We start from the raw sequence: 17,660 nt of genomic DNA, 5'->3' as shown, positions 1-17,660 counted from the left end.
TTTTTAAAATTTCAGTCCTAAACAAGGTATTACACATAATTAAGTAATATGTTAAATATACAAATATTTATTTCCCATGTGCCAGTGTTTCACTGCTTGAACTTAGTAAACTGAAGAAAAAAATGGAAAAGCAGCAAACAATAAACACAATAAACAGCAGCTACTGTGATAAACCCATGTGCAGTGCCTTTACTCTTGCTTGCAACTCCATTACAGTTATAGAAGGGCTATTTAACAGAAAATTGAACACATAAATGAACTAATTGTCATGTGGCATATTGGGCAATGATAAATTCTAGAGTAGAAAATAAGGATTTGAAGATACTGAGAGCTAGCACTGGGAATTGTGGTACACTTAAGAATTTAGATAATTGAAAATGTTGACATGGAAGAAATGGATTGTATGTGGTGTAAAAGAAATAGAAAAAAGTTGAGTTTTAGTTTTTTTTATCAATCAATATAAGTTACTTTTAAGCCAGTGTAGTGGCACACACCTTTTATCCTAGGACTTGGGAGGCAGAGATTGGAGAATCGCCATGAATTCAAGGCTACCCTGAGACTACATGGTGAATTCTAGGTCAACCTGGGCTAGAGTGAGACCCTACCTCAGGGGGAAAATAAACATACCCAAAAGAGTTATTTTAAAATAAGATTTTTTTAAAAACAATTTTAGATCTTCTTAGGAGGCCAATCCACTTATTGCTTTGTGATCCTGGTATGCAATGTACAGGAATATGAAGAAGAACACAACCTTGTGTCACTCATAAGGAACTGGTGACAGTTTTTAAAAATATTTATTTATTTACAAGCAGAGAGAGAGGCATAGAGAAGAAGAAATACACATAAAGAGAGAGAGAGAGAGAGAGAGAGAAAGAAAGAAAAAATGTGAGTACCAGGGCCTCTATCCACTGCAAAAGAACTCCAGATGCATGTACCACTTTGTGTACCCAGCTTTACATAAGCACTGGGGAATACCACAATGGATTTGTGCTTGCAGAACTGATTCAACAACTTAATAATCTATTATATGATGCAGTGTTATGTAAGTTTAAGTATGATTTGGGTAAATGTCACCTAAAGGCCTATGTCTTAAAAGATCAGTCCTCTTGATAATGTTTCTGAAGGCTGGTCAATAGTGGTGGTTTCATGTCTTTAGAGGCATTCCCTCAAAAGAGATTGTGGTGCCAGTGTTACTTTCTCTTTTTGTTTCTCTCTCTCTTTCTTTGTTCTATGTTTTTGTCTGTTATGCCACTAAGTTATATATCAGCAAGTCCTATATAAAATGTTTATTCACCAGAGGTCACAATCAATAAATTCATTGATCCCAATAATACAAACTGATTTATATTTAGAATCCTTTTTCTTGGGGCTGGGGCAATGGATAAGCCTTAGATATCTGGTTTAATTCCCTAGTGCCCATGTAAAGGCAGATGCACAAAGTATCACATGCATCCAGAGTTGGTTTAAAACAGCAAGAGATGCTGGCATTCCCATACTCTTTCTCTCCATCCCTCTCTCACCTCACAAATGAATATGTTTAAAAAATAAAATCATTTAAAGTCTATAAAAGCTTATATTTTTCATTAATAATTTTATCAATTTCAGAAATATAAATAATAATAATAAAACAAAGACTTACTGGAAAATATAGAAAAAATAATTATAGATCAATGAATACACATGCATTTAAATACTGGAATCCTTCTTGAGATGTGAACAAAATAAGAGGAAAATAACAAAAGAAAAGAATAAAAGCCAGGTGCTAAGAAAGTCTAAATGCAATCAGAGCAAACACCACTGTGATTGTCAGAACAGCACTGAAATGGCCACTGTCCACATGCTTCTGCTGTATAAATTTTGTGTTTCTTTCAATGCTTCACTATAAGTTTGTTGTTGAACTTGGGTACAGTAGACTGCTCATATGGCAAAATTCAATCTGTATTTAGAACTGTTGACTTGAATCTCTATTGACAGATGAAGACTAGGAACATGGATGAGGAAATTACCCATTTGGGAAGATAGTAGAGAGTTGGGAGTGATTGCCAGGTAAGAGAAGAGGAATAATGAGGAGAGCAGTGATTATATTCAGGATTACGGTGTAGTATTGTTGAAACACAAAACACAGCACATGTACTATATGTCTTGGCTCAGAATCTTTAGTAGAAGACGGTAAATCAAGATTCTTCCAAGTTTATGGGCTGGAGAGATGGCTTAGTGGTTAAGCGCTTGCCTGTGAAGCCTAAGGACCCCAGTTTGAGGCTTGATTCTCCAGGACCCACATTAGCCGGATGCACAAGGGGGTGCATGCATCTGGAGTTCGTTTGCAGTGGTTGGAGGCCCTGGCGCGTCCATTGTCTCTGTCTTTCTATCTGCCTCTCTCCCTCTGTGTCTGTTACTTTCAAATAAATAAATAAAAATTAAAAAAAAGATTCTTCCAAGTTTATAAAGTATCTCCAGGTATCTCCACATAAGCATGTAACTAAGAACATATCAATGAAAAATACCCTTGTTGGAAAACAGAAGCCACTTTCTTACTTAATGAATTCCAAAATTACTTTTTTGCTAGCTTACTCATTTAAATAATTATTGGTAAGTTTAATCAGGGGTCATTTTGCATTTATGTTGTCAGTTATTTAATCATTTGACATATATGTGTCATTCTGTTTCACTAAATATAAATTAACGGATATCTTCACAACTAGAAGGAATCATGCAGAGGGTGTTACAAAATTTCTGAGAAAGTGACTGAACCTGGCTGATCAGTACCTAGTCCCCAGAAAGGACAAATCAACCAAAGATACACAAGGTTATCACTAAAAAATAGAATTACTGGGGCTGGAGAGATGGCCTACAAAGCCAAAGGACCCAGGTTTGACTCCCCAGGACCCACTTAAGCAAGATATACAAGGTGGTGCATGCATCTGGAGTTTGTTTGCAGGTCTAGAGACCCTGGCACAACCATTTATATATATATAGTATATATACATATATAATTATATATAAAATATATAAATATTATATTATATAAATATATAAAATTTAGTATATAATAGAAATATATAAAATTATATTTTATAAATAATATATATAATATTTTAAGTATAATTACTTTTAACAAACGGAGAATGTTTTCATTGTCTATTTTAGTGTTCTTGAGGCTACAGCCTTTCTAATCTATTTTCCTAATAAATCTTCTAAATTATAGCATTGCTAAAGTGAAAGGAGAAAACACTTGTTTTTCTACCTTAAGACACCTTTTAGCCTTGGGATGATGGCAGCAGGGGCTGGACAGAGGTAGAAGGATGACTCATAAATTCTGCTGCAGGCTGATTTACAGAGTAAGCTCCAGTCCATCAAGAGTCTCCCAAATCAACATCCATGCAAGCAAGCAAACAAACCCACAAGCAGAAGCTGGCTGATGTTTCTAGGTCCGAATGCTCTGACCTCTCCTGATGGCTAAAATTGTAACCATATTTCTGTGAACTAGACTGAATAAATAGCAATGTTCTGCTGAACTCAAGAAACTAGTCATAAATGCATTACATGTTTTGACACATTTAAATCCATAATGTATACCCATTGTTTGTTCATTACTCTAATTTTTTTCAGGTACAGCTTTTAAAAAATGTTTATTATTATTATTAACAACAACATGTTTCATATGGATACATCATGTATTGGTACCCTCTTTTCCCTCATTCCTGCCCCCATTCCATTGGGAACTCTCCTCAGTGGATTTGCAGGTATTCCCTATGGGATTGTGGTTTATGTGTTGTGGGAGTAGTAGACAGTTATTTTTTGGGGTGTGGGGGAGGAAATACCTCTAGGCATGATGTCTCAACCTGTGGCTCTTATAATCTTTCTGCCTCCTCTTCTGCAAAATCCTCTGAGCCATGGTGGGTGAGTTTTAAGTCTACTTCAGTGATGGGCTCTTAGGAGCCTCTGGATCTTGGTAGGTGTTGAGTATTCTCAGGGTGGGTCTCCTCCATCTTGGCACTGATGATCAGGTTCAGCATGAAAGCAGCACTCTTGCTCATCTCCCCATTCTTGTGTGGATTCAGCTGTGGCTTTGCTGAAGTATGAAGTATGAGGGGTAGTTTATCTCCTCTGGTCTTGCTATCAGGTACAGCTTTTAGTGCAAGGCCTAAGAACACATGATTGACTCTTCAGGTACCACTTAAGCCAGATGTACATGATGACACAAGTGCACAAGGTTGCACATGAGCACAAGGTAGTTCAAATGTCTGAAGTTTAATTTCAGTGTCTGGAGGCCCTTGTATGCCAATTCTCTCTCTCTCTTTTCCCTGGATCTTGCTGTTTGCATAAAAATGGCCAGTCTGTTGGGCTTGCCTCCAAAACAAATGATATTAAGTGAATGGATTCAAACTAGGAAAGACAAAACTTACTGTATCCTCTGATATGTGGGTCATGGTTTATAATGTCTGTAAATATGAATATTATGAGGGAAAATGTGAAATAAACCTATAGTGATATAACTGTAACCAAAACTGAATATAAAATGATTAGCTGAAAGAGGGGGAAAGCAAAAAGATAACATGTGATACAGGGAAGAGAGGAACTGTGGGGAGGAGAGTGGAGTAGGTAATAAGAAAACAAATTTTACTAGAAAATTCCAGAATGAGTGATATCTGTATCTATTTATTCCAACTAAAAATTATAAAGGTACAATAAAAGAAACTGTCAAGAAGTGAGAAATATCTTGATGTAATGCTATGCTTTCTGCCCATATTCAGCATATATTGCTGTAATATATGAAATGAAATCATATGCTATATACATACACATATAAGCTGAAAATAAACTTAAAACAATTTTTAAGTACTTTTTTTGACAGGAAGCATTCAATAAGTTGTTAAATTTTACTGACAGTTTATACATGTTGCCTGCCATTCTGGACAGACATTGTCACTACTTTATTTTTGTGTGTGTGAGTGTGAGTGTGGGTATGGTATGTGAAGGTCTATAGACAAGTTTAGATGTCAGTTCTCTCCTTCCACATATAGTTACAGCTGTGTTCACTAGGCTGGCTGGCCTGTGTATTCCAGAAGATTGTTCTGTCTCTGCCTCCTGTTTCAATTTATGTCCTCTGGAATTAGAGATGCCTGACAGAATCAGACTTTTACTTGGATTCCAGGGATCTGAATTCAGGAAATCACACTTGTGTGGAAAGCACTTTATCAACCGGCCCCATCTATCCAGCCCAATTTTCACTATTTTCAAGATATTTACATTTTGGAGGAAGAAATGTAAGAATTTTTCATGAATTATGGAACCTTACAGAGGAGCCTTTCATGTTTCAGTTGACCAGCCATTTATCCAAGATGATGAAGTCATCAGATGGAAAAAATGCATATAGTTGTAAGTCTAAGAAGACTTGTACAGGTCTAAAACATGATAAGTGTTCCAAAAGCCTGAACAGTAGGGTTCCCAGAGGTGGAAGGTCACTAAATGGTTCTGGAGATATGGGGACTGCAAATAGGAGGTGAAAGTATGACAGGAAGCCTGTACATGAACAGGGATGGGCCTGGGTAAAGATCTCTTTAACGGGAAGTTATTACCAGATTCCAGGTAGTGCAGTGAGCTGGACTGGTTGGATTTCTTTAAAACTACATTGCATGGTGTGGTACTGTCATTGAAGTTGGATAGAAGTTGATGTGGAGAGACCAGTGGAAGTGAACATGGACATTGTGAGAGATCATGAAGCAGAACTTCATCAACTAAAAGTGTAAGCTATATCCTGCTCTTCTTCTTCTTAAAAAAAAACTTACTTATGACTGGAATGCTCACCTTATATTTTAAGAACTTGTGTGTCTTCTTTCTGAATATTTACTTCCATAGCAAACTCATGATCTTTGTCTATACAACATTATGGGATAGCAAACATGATTTATATAACTATATTTTGAGTAATAATTCCTACTCTTGTTATTTAGAGGTAAGTTCTGGGGATAAAAGTAGTAAATTTTTAACAAATTTAGCATAGGTAACCTTCCCAAACTCTAGAATATATTGGCATGAGATAGGGATATATGCATACTTATGTATTTGGCCATAAAAGAAAAAGTCTTAATAAACAGGGGAAAATATTTCTAATTGAGGTTGTCTGGCTTGATTACTACTGTTATTTTGCACGACCTTCATTTAAGCATGTTTCTCTTCATATAAAGTATGTAAAATAGCTGGGTGTGGTGGTGCACACCTTTAATCCCAACACTTGGAAGGCAGAGGTATGAGGATTGCCATGATTTTGAGGTCACTCTGAGACTACATAGTGAATTCCAGGTCAGCCTGGACTAGAGTGAAACCATACCTCGAAAAAAAAATGAAAAATAAATGAGATTGTGTTTCCCAAATATGACCATACAATGTCTTCGATTCTATGTGCTCTTTTGAACATTGTTATTCTGTCAGCCAGATGCAGTATCTAATTATATTCTTCTTGAATCTGGATTGGTTTGTAATTAATTTGTAAGCAAAGTGATTCAACATGGCTTCTAAGTCCTGGTCATAAAATGCAATGCAATTCTGACTGGTTGGTTGAGAGGCTTACCCTTGAAACCCTAAGCTATGATAAAAGAATATGCTAAAGGTTCCATGCTATTGAAATGCTGACGTCAGAATCAGGCTTGGCTAGAGTTTGATCAGTAGCTACAACTGTGGTCCTACATCATCATCAACAACCTACATTATCTACTAGACACCCTTAGAATTCCAGAGCGGGCAAATGTAACATTTCTTATGTTTCTTATCCATTATAGACCCACAGTAGACATGAATTTCAATATGTAAAGAGTTATTATTAGGAGATGGTTTGTTATGCAGCAGCAATTATGGCTGTCATTAATGTGACAGCCAAGTAGTACAGGTAAGTGGGAGATCTGCTTGCAGTGAGACTATTTAAATGAAATGAGAAGTAATGTCCTAAGTCAACAAGGCTTTCATTTAGAAAAGGAAGACTATTTAGGAATATCAAGTCCATTTGTTTTCTTCCTTATGTAACTAGGTCAAGATGAAATTATAAACCAAAAGAGGCATTGTTGGTACTATTTAAATTTATTTCAGGGCTGAAGAGATGGCTTAATGGCTATATGCTTGCCATTGAAGCCTAAGGACCCCAGTTTGAGGCTTGATTCCCCAGGACCCAAATTAACCAGATGCACAAGGGGGCACAAGCATCTGGAGTTCGTTTGCAGTGGCTGCAGGCCCTGGTGTACCCATTATTTCAGCTCAACTCAGCCTCTACAAAGAAAGAGCAAATACGGTCTTTAATGCATTGATTTCCCCTAAAAGGTCACCATTAATTTTCAAGCTGTTTTGGCACTGTAAAATTTTCATTAACTAAAACATGACTAAGGGATACTGCTTTTTACAACATTGTAAAAGACTGAAAAATTAAGTCCTAGATGTGAGAAACTCTGAGTTATTTATTATAAGATTTCTAGAGTTTAGAGAGACATAACTATGTGTGTGCTGTGTTAAGATTTAGTCCAAAGGAGGAAAAGCAATTGTGGTGGTTTGTATTTGAATGTATGTCCCCCATAACCTCAGGAAATTTTGATTAAGGTTAAGCTTCCTACTTAAGTATCCAACAACCTGTTGGAGGAGTTATCACTGGGGACCAATCTTTAAGCTAGACCTACTAGGTATATAGAGAGCAAGTTGGAGCTCTGGGTGCTTGTGCTAGGTGTTTGCTAGCTATTGCTCATTGTTCCCTGCTATGGATCCATGGAAGTGAGCCAGCTTCTTCTACCATAATGTAAAATTCACTGGATTCTGTAATTCTAAAATAAAGCTTTTCCTCCCATAAGCTCCTTGTGGTCAGATGTTTGTCTAAGCAATGATAAAGTAACTACAACAGTAAAATTGATGCAGAGAAGTGAAGTTGTTCCTGTGATAAATCTGACTATGTGGGCTTTAGTCTTTTGGAATGTAGTTATGGGAGGAGTGTGGAAGGACTTGGTTTTCTGGAGTGGATAAGCATTGCAGTGCTGCAAGCAGAGCTTTATGGGCTTTGATGGTGAGTTTGAAAATTTTAAATGCAAAGAAAATTGTGGACTGCAGGCTTGGCTTATGAACTTTTCAAGGAAAAGAAAGGACTCTGTTTTCACTGGGCTACTGATGAAAAGGATGGCTGCATTCTTCTGCCCAAGCCCAGAATATTTGACCAAGATTGAATTTAAAAGTAATGGACTGGTGTGCTTGGCATTAATACATATCAAAAAGATATTAAAATTGTATGGTTTATCACAGAAAAAAATTTAAGCAAATTTAAAGTTACAGGCACAGAGACTGGTTTTAGGTTATTTAAGCCACAATTATTACATTGATTACCATCATTAAAGGTGGATCACCTGTTTTTCATTGAAACAATGTAAATAATGCCCTAAAGTGAGACAATGAAAGGATATGGCTTTAGATCTTGACTTCCAAGTCTTGAATTATCTCTTAATCTGCTTCTTTCCTTCATATCTTTACATTATTAATATACCATTTTTGTCTCTTAGTACTAACTACTGTAGAATTATCTAGATTCGGTTTTATACATTTTGAATTAAAATGATCAAAGAAATCTTTTATGCAGAACCATCATTTTCCTCTTTTAAATAATTCTGGTAATTTCCACCAAACTATTTCTCACTTCTGTTGCCCACATGCACAAGTTTCTGCAATCTCCAAATTTTTATAGTGCTTCCTCCTCCTAAACACTGTACATATTTCCACGCTGACTTGCCTAAGCAAGATAAGGGGGTTGGCAGTTTTTTTCACCTTTTCTTGTTATAAAAACAAGGTCAAATTGAAGGTAACCCTGTAGCATTTGTTACTGACTGATTAGTTACATGTAGGTTACCTGTGCTCTTGAAATTTCACTACTCCTTGCTGTTGGCCGTTTTCATACTCGATGTTCAACACACATTTCCCCAAGGAGGAGCAGAGACTATAAACATACAACATTCTAAATCACATGATTTTGCTAACTTTAGTACTTATAGTAAAGAGTTAGTTAAAATTAAAGACAAAAAACTACTAACAAAAAATTAAATTTAGGAAAAGGTTACCTGTAGATTTCACTTACATTAGAATTAATTCCTCTTTATTGGATTTTAACTGACAACCAGGTAGACCAGGTAGCTGTATACTGCTCACTTTCAAACACTCCAGTGACAGTCTCCAATAATTTTATTATTTCCAGTTTTATAATACCATACTATGTTATTCACACTGTTTTCCATTTTCACAATGTAAACACTAAAAATTTACAACACATTTCCTTACACAGTGAGAACAGGTTTACTGGAATGTTTTTAGTTATAGCTGAAGGCAGAAACATTTACATTTCGCTTTTGTCACAGCAGTGAAAGTGGAAATTGCCTACAAAGCAACCATAATAGGAGAAGTGTGACAGTCTTGCACATGTTGATAGGATGTTTATGCATCTCTGTAGCATAATGATTTGGTACTCTTCATAGGCTTCCTGACCCCCCGCCTGACTCTCACTTGAAAGCAATAATACAAGTTTCTCTGCCACTAAAATGTAAGTATCAGTGTTTAACAATATATACAAATAATGACCTGGCAAGTATCTAGTTTCAAATTAGATCCTTGGGATAAAACAAAATAAAGATCTTTGCCTTAAATATAACTACTCAAAGCACATTTTGTCAGGCGGGAAGAAGATAACTGAAACATTCTCAATGTTCCAATTTGAAATGATACTTGCCTCTTTCTTGAAAAAGAAAAATTGAAAGTTATATACATAAGTTTCATTTAAATTATGCAGCAATCTTTTGTTATTGTTATTGTCCCAGATCTTGTTTAATGAGGAGCTCTGCCATCAAGTCAAGCATGGTATCTCACAACTATAAGAATGATAATCACTAGCAAAAGGACAGCAGTAATCAATGCCATGATGGCTTTTATTTTGCATCCACGCCACCACATTTGCCTTCAAAGCTGTTTGGATCTGTTGCTAAAAGCAGTTGCATTATCCGATAAACTTTCTGATTTGTCCTGTAGTTCATCTAGTCTCTCCCCTCTTTCAATTACCTTTGTGATATTTTCTTGCATGACATCAATAACTTCATCCACCTGATTCTGAACATTGTTAATTTTATCATTTCTAGGTCCAAATCTTGGTCCAGATGGTCCCCTTAGAAAAAAGTCCTCTTCTTCATCTGAATCATCTTCCAAAAGATTTCTCCTTTCACTTTTCACAGAGCCAGTGACATCATCATCATTTAGGTGGCACTTGAACTTGGGAGGCATATTTTTTGTTCAAAAATTACTCTTCTATTTCCCAGCAGAGTCAGTATTCACTACCTGAGGCTCCGGAGTCAGGAGCTCACAGTAGCTCTGGGGCCCGTGTGCTTGGGCAGGCAGGCGGGGGAGGGAGCGCGAGGCTGACGGGGAGTGTGGGAGGTGGAGACAGTGTGTGTCTTGCTGCTTTTTAGCCTCTCACTTTGTTTTCATTGTTAAGAGTTTTAGTGATTATGTGTTTTGGAGAGTTTCTTCTTTGGTCCTTGTTTGTTTAGTGTTCTGTGGGCTTCTTGTATCTAGATGGGCCTCTATTTTGAAATATTCAGAAAATTGTCTTCAATAATTTTGTTGAATATTGAATATGTTCTCTATGCCTCTCACCTACATTTCCTTTCATTCTGGTATACCCCTGATCCAGATGTTTGGTTGCTTTAGGGTATCCTACAGTTCCCTCATATTATGTTCCCTTGATTTTTTGAAGTTAGTGAAGTTTTTGGCCTCCTAGTCAATTTCTTCTGTCTTGTCTTCCAGGTTTGAAATTCTGTCTTCCATATCAGTTTCTAATGAGTGGGATTGCTGTTAGAACCTGACTGTGTGGATTTGGCCCTTTGGAGCTGATTTTTCAAGAGGAATATGTAGGTGTTTGAAAGCTTGGCCTAAGAGACATCTTGCAGAGCTATAAGTACTACTTGATGGACTATTCTGGTCAGAGTTGAAAGACCTGAATGCAGTAAGAACTATAGACTGTGATGTTTGGCTTATGAAGGTGGAAAGGAGTTTTGTCTGGACTGGGCTAGATGCAGTTTGTTTGAGAGGCTTTCTGTAATGGCTGTGTCCTGAGAAGTTGTGCAGGGAAGCATTGCATAGAAATGGACTGGTGTGAGCAGAGGAATAAGTGAAGTCTTTGGGCCAAAACTGCTGCTTATTCAGATGCAATTGAGAGAGTACAACCTTTGAGATTGGGTTAACTGACCTGCACTGGGGCAACAGGAAGAATATAGACTCATTTGAAGGGACCTGAATGCTCAAGGAGTGTCCTGTTCTTCAAAGTCTGCTTTATTACCCTCTGAATTAATAAATTGGTACCCTACATGGAGTATAAGAAATGCATGAAAGAGAGAATCATTGAGTTTGCAATGTGGCTTGTGTTTTGGAAATGGCTATGGGCAGTGTGAAGCAGGTTTGCTGGATGCCTTCATGGAGACCAAATGGATCTGTGAGGATCAATGGTAGATAGAAGTGGAGACACGGTGGATATGCCTGGACCACAAGAAGGTTGCTAAGGAAAGCAGGCAGCCCTGGATGAAGTTTTCTAGGACTTGAATAGTGTAGCTGGAGGGGGAGAATTGGAACTCTAGAGACTTATTGCTGGTTAGAATTATTGGACTTAGAGATTTGTCACTGGCTAGAGTTGTTGGACTTGGAGGTACAGAGTTTAATATTTGCCCTGGCTGTTTTAAATCTTGAATTGGATGAATATTTATTTGCTATGCCCAATGCCATCTTTTGAAGTGTAAATGTTTATTCTGTGGCATTATGAGCTTTTGAAGTCACTTTTTTGGTATTACGTTTCAGTTAAATGTCCTTGGATTATGGGAATGTATGTAAATCATTGGAATTGATAAAACTATGTTAATTTTTAAATTTGGATGAATTTATTGGATTTTACATCATGTATGGTTATCAGTTTATAGGGGCCAGGGGTGGAATGTGGTGGTTTTATTCAGGTGTCACCCATGAACCTAGGTGTTCTGAATGTTAGGTTTCTAGCTGATGGAGATTTGGTATGAACACCTTGTGAAATCAGGGTGTTGCTCAGGAGGAGCTTATGGGCGTTATAGTTAGTTTCCCCTTGCCAGTTTTTGGTACACTCTCCTGTTTCTATTATCCGCCTGATGTTGACCAGGAGCTGATGTCTACCCTCTGCTCATGCCATTGTATTCCCTGCCATCATGGAGCTTCCCCTCATGTCTGTTAGCCAAAATAAACCTTTTTGCTTTTTGCCACAGCTGCTCTTGGTCAGATGATTTCTTCCAGCAATGCAAAATTGGCTGCATAATTAACTCTGTTAGGAGGTTTTCTAGAGAGGTTTTTATAATCTCTATTTGGTTTTTCTTTTCTGTTTTATTATTTTGCATTATTTTCATCTCTCTTTCTCTCTCTCTCTCTCTCCTCTCTTATTGTTTTTTTTAAATTATTTTGCTTATTTATTTCAGAGTGACAGACAGAAAGGGAGAGAAAAAGGCAAAGAGAGAGAGAATGAGCACATCAGGGCCTTGAGCCACTGCAAAGAAACTACAGGTGCATGTGCCACCTTGTGCACCTGGCTAACATGGGTGCTGGGGAATCAAGCCTTGAACCAGTGTCCTTAGGTTTCACAGGTTTTACTTAACAACTAATCCATATCCCCAACTTTTTTGTTTGTTTGAGGTAGGGTTTCACTCTAGTTCAGGCTGACCTGGAATTCACTATGTAGTCTCAGGGTTGTCTTGAACTCATGGTGACCTTCCTACCTTTGCTTCCTGTGTGCTGGGATTAAAGACATGCACCACCATGTCCAGCTTCCATCTCTTTTTTTGAGGTATGATTTAAGTTTGAATTTTGATTTTCTTGATGCTTCCTGGAACTCATTCTTGCATTTGATTAAGTCTTCATTATGCTTAATCAACTTGTTGAGATCTTCCATTTCTTCTTTTTTTAAGGTTTTATTTTTATTTATTAGATACAGAGAAAGGGAAGAAAAGAGAAAGAGAGAGAGAGAGAGAGAGAGAGAATGCACACACCAGGACCTCTAGCCACTGCAAACAAACTCCAGATGCATGTGCCACCATGTGCATTTGGCTTACTTGGGACCTGGAGAATAGAACCTGGGTCCTTAGGTTTTGCAGGCATGCACTAAGCTATTTCTCCAGCCTGAGATCTTCCATTTCTTGACTCACCTTCAATTCATTCATATTTCTTTTGAGAGTTCTAATATTTTCTTCAATCAAGTTAAGGTTACTGTTAAAAGCTGAACATTCTAAGAAACAATTCTGTTCAATTTCATTGACATGATTCTTGGTTCTTTGATGGTTTGCTTCCAATTCAGTGACTCTTTTGGTCAGGCTCTCATTAGTTGCTGTGCTTTCATTTGGGGAATGAATTTTGTTGAATTCTCTATGATTTCATTGGAGGCTTCCATTGTAGGGCTAGGCATCCTTGGTGGAGATCTCTGAGTTTTCTGACTTTCATTGACTTTTTTTTCTGCATTGTTGTCTCCCCATTTGTGGGAGAATCTCTATTTTATTGAGAAGAAAGCAAGTTTTTGTCTTTTAGCCTATTCACCCTCTGACTCAGGTAAACAAGGATATTGGTACACAGTGGCAAATCAGGATACCAGAGCAAAAGGCTAGATTCCACAGCCCAAACAGGGACCAGACCTCCCCAAGCAAGGTATAATGGGACCTACCAGGACCAGGGAACTGGAAGGAGTCAGGTATCAGGAATCTGGCCTTCTCATTCCTCACTGTGCCTACCTGCACACCTTCCCATTCAGGTACCTAGACTAAGCATCTGGGAGGAGCCTAAAACAGGGATATGACCTATTCACTCCATACCACAGTACCTGTTCGCACACAGTTCAGCACAGGAAGCCTGGCAAGGGAACTGGAAGGGTCCAGGAAGCAGGATTCTACCTTATTCACTCTGAGCCTGCCTGTACACCCTCTTGCACAGAGAATCTGGACCAGAGAGCTGGGAGGAACAGGGGTCGGTCAGACTCACTGCACACCACTGCACCTGAACACCCGCTGTCTAGCCTTAAAGTGATTTTTGGTGTAAATTTCATTCAAGCCTGCATATCAGAGTTTATTTAATGAGTTTTTCAGTTTATCAACGTTCTTTACATTTTTTCTCCTCATTTATCCACATTCATGTCTTTGCAAAATCACTTCGGAGAGAAGGCCTTCCATTAGTATCTCTGAACAAATCTATAAATGTAATTAATAAGTACCAGATTAGCCAGGCGTGGTGGAAGACGCCTTTAATCCCAGCACTCAGGAGACAGAGGTAGGAGGACCACTGTGAGTTTGAGGCCACCCTGAGAATACAGAGTGAATTCCAGGTCAGCCTGGACTATAGTGAAACCCTACTTTGAGAAACCACACCAAATAAAAAGTAAATAAATAAATACCAGATTCTTGTGCATGGCATAAATAGTCATAGTTATGAAAAGCTAGACCTGCATACTTTCAGAGAGTAAAGAATTTGTAAGTCTATAGGCAGCAATTGAGGAAAAAAAAAAAAAAAAAAATATATATATATATATATATATATATATATATATATATATATATATATATATATATACACACATATGGCTGAAGCGATGTCTTAGCCATTAAAGGACTTGCCTGCAAAGCCTAAGGATTCAGGTTTGATTCTCTAGGTCCTACATAAGCCAGATGCACATGTTAGCAAATGTGTCTGGAGTTCATTTGTGGTGACTAGAGGCCCTGCCCATTCTCTCTCTCACTCCTAAAAAAGCTGTTTTAAAAAAGCATTTTCTGGGCTGGAGAGATGGCTTAGTGGTTAAGCGCTTGCCTGTGAAGCCTAAGGACCCCGGTTCAAGGCTCAGTTCCCCAGGTCCCATGTTAGCCAGATGCACAAGGGGGCGCACGCGTCTGGAGTTCCTTTGCAGAGGCTGGACGCCCTGGAGTGCCCATTCTCTCTCTCTCCCTCTATCTGTCTTTCTCTCTGTGTCTGTCTCTCTCAAATAAATAAATAAATAAATAAATAATTTTTTAAAAAAAGCATTTTCTGACCGAGGTATAATACTGAGGAGACATTGAAAAGTATATCTGTATTACCAATCTTGCAATAATATTTTAAAATAAACTGAATTATGTCATGTTTGGTGAATATAACTGATATTATATTAATTTTGTAAGACATTTGATTTTGAGAGGAAATTTTCCTTTTCCAGCCTTTTTACTCCTTAAACAAAAATCTCATTAACATAAGTCAATGAATGTATTTTTTATTTATTGACAAGATTTATAAAATGTTCCCTCTGCATTTATATTTCATTATTGGCACAAGCAACCAACCAGAAGCAGCTTATTGGAGGAAAGGGTTTATTTCACGCTTACAGAATCCACAGAAACACTATCAATGGTGGAAGAAGCTGGCTTACTTAGACCCATAGCAGAAGGACACAACCAAACAGCTATCAAACACAAACATCCAGAGTTCAAACAACTCTTTCCACACCTTAGGACTGGACTAAAAGATCTGCCCCCAGTAACACCTCCTCTAGCAGGCTGTTGGAGACTTAAGTTGCAAGCTTAATCTTAAAACAAAAACTCCCTGAGACTCTGGGGGAGACATAAATTTACATTAAGCAATCACACGTCTCAATAGTTTTAAGTTAAAATATATTGACAGGAAATTTGATCAAAGTGTAAAGTACTTGGTGTGAAAACAAAGGCCCAAATTCAGATCCCTAGACCCCACATAAAAGCCTGCAACAGTAGCAAGTGCCTCTAATCCCATTGTTGCTATGGTGAGATGTGAGGCAGAGACAGGAAAACCTTGGAATCTCATGGGCCAGCTAACCTTGCATTCACTGCAGTGAACAAGAAGCCACACTTCACACAAGGTAGAAGGTTAGAACTGACACTCGAACTGTCCTTTCACAGTGGAGACACATGCTTTGTGTCAGGTGTGTGCCCACATTCACACACACTCATACAAGTATACACACACACACACACACACACACACACAAACACACATACAAACACACTAACATCCTTGTCCAATATTAAGGCTCTATGCAGTGTAGTAGGGTAGGGAGAAATAAGATATTCTGGCTTTGATATACTCTCATTAGAACATGCACACCTTTCTCTTTACTACTTTGACTTTTGTCCACTAACAGTTGATGAATAGAGTTTAGTTAAATGTTTATGTAAGACCTGAAATGTAAAAATCATATTTGTTATTAGAAGGAAGAAGTTCACAATTTTTAAAAATGAAATCAAACCAAATAGCAATACTATTCTTTCTTTGTTTTATTGACCTTAAGTTTTCCACTGGAATCATCCTAAGAGAGAGACTAATGCATGTATGAATAAAGAATTTCTGGTTCATAAATCACTTTTATTTCTATGAAAAAAGATTGGGTTATTTTTATTAACTCAATATTATTATATTGGTTTTTCATTAAAGTTGAAAAATATTTGTTATTTATATTTGAAACTTAATAGTTGATATGAAATTAATAGCTTAGGACACTGCTAAAATTTTTAAAAGGTATATGATTATTTTTATATAGTGTCTGTTATACTGTAAAAATTTCCTTTGGGTATGACATAATTATCCCATTTCATTCTTGGAGCAGAGAATCCTTTAGCCTGGTCATTGTAACAATAACATAATCAGAATACAGTGATGGCTTACTCCATAGTTAATACTCTGTAGCAGAAAGAAAGAAAGAAAGAAAGAAAGAAAGAAAGAAAGAAAGAAAGAAAGAAAGAAAGAAAGAAAGAAGGAAGGAAGGAAGGAAGGAAGGAAGGAAGGAAGGAAGGAAGGAAGGAAGGAAGGAAGGAAGGAAAGAAAGAAAGAAAGAAAGAAAGAAAGAAAGAAAGAAAGAAAGAAAGAAAGAAAGAAAGTCAAGAAAACTGGGCTGGAGAGATGGCTTAGCCATTAAGTGCTTGCCTGTGAAGCCTAAGGACTCCAGTTTAAGGCACAATTCCCCAGGACCCACGTTAGCCAGATGCACAAGGGGGCACATACATCTGGAGTTTGTTTGCAGTGGCTGGAGGCCCTGGTGTGCCCCCCCCTCTCTCTCTGTTGCTCTCAAATAAATAAATAAAAATAAAAAATAGTTAAAAAAAAAAGAATCAAGAAAACTCACCTGAGATTCCATCTATGCCTTTCTGCTATCCTCCCATTCTTGTGATCTTGGAAGCTAGATTATAGAGTATGTAGGAACTTACGAATTAACTGAAAGAGGGACTCCATGAAGCAGTTTCCATAAGGTAATCATCCAGGAGGGAATTAGATTTTGTGGTGATGTAGCTAGTCTGCAGACACCCATACTCTAAGAAAGACTACCACCCATGTACCTACATGTCACACATCACTCATGTTCCTGTGAGTATCACCTCACCCACACTTCTGTAAGTGTTTCTGAGTGACAACTCACTTGTGCTCCTGTAAAATAAGCCCAGTTAAATCCTTGGTTGGTGAAATTGGATGGAATCTTTACATTGGCCTGTCTTCAACCTGAGAATAATGGATGTTTATTCACATTTCCCCAGAAGATAGTTCAACAGTCACATATACACAATTATGTAAATATATATAAAGATATGGGCTTAAGTAATTGAGTTAGATATGTG

At 37.5% G+C, this 17,660-nt stretch overlaps 1 protein-coding gene across 1 annotated transcript; it reads right to left on the bottom strand.

Annotated features, from left to right (window-relative positions):
* Nucleotides 1-9,528: 9,528 nt before the first annotated feature.
* LOC101606785 (vesicle-associated membrane protein 4-like) lies at nucleotides 9,529-10,312 on the bottom strand. Its single transcript, XM_012949832.2, has one exon. It carries the CDS (start codon nucleotides 10,282-10,284, stop codon nucleotides 9,967-9,969), a length of 318 nt encoding a protein of 105 aa, XP_012805286.2. The 5' UTR covers nucleotides 10,285-10,312; the 3' UTR covers nucleotides 9,529-9,966.
* Between the last annotated feature and the right edge of the window lie 7,348 nt (nucleotides 10,313-17,660).

The sequence above is a fragment of the Jaculus jaculus genome, chromosome 9, assembly GCF_020740685.1.
Source record: "Jaculus jaculus isolate mJacJac1 chromosome 9, mJacJac1.mat.Y.cur, whole genome shotgun sequence".
NCBI classification, from domain to species: Eukaryota; Metazoa; Chordata; class Mammalia; order Rodentia; family Dipodidae; genus Jaculus; species Jaculus jaculus.
The sequence above is the reverse complement of the archived record's forward strand: the minus strand, read 5'-3'. Positions and strand labels throughout refer to the sequence as shown.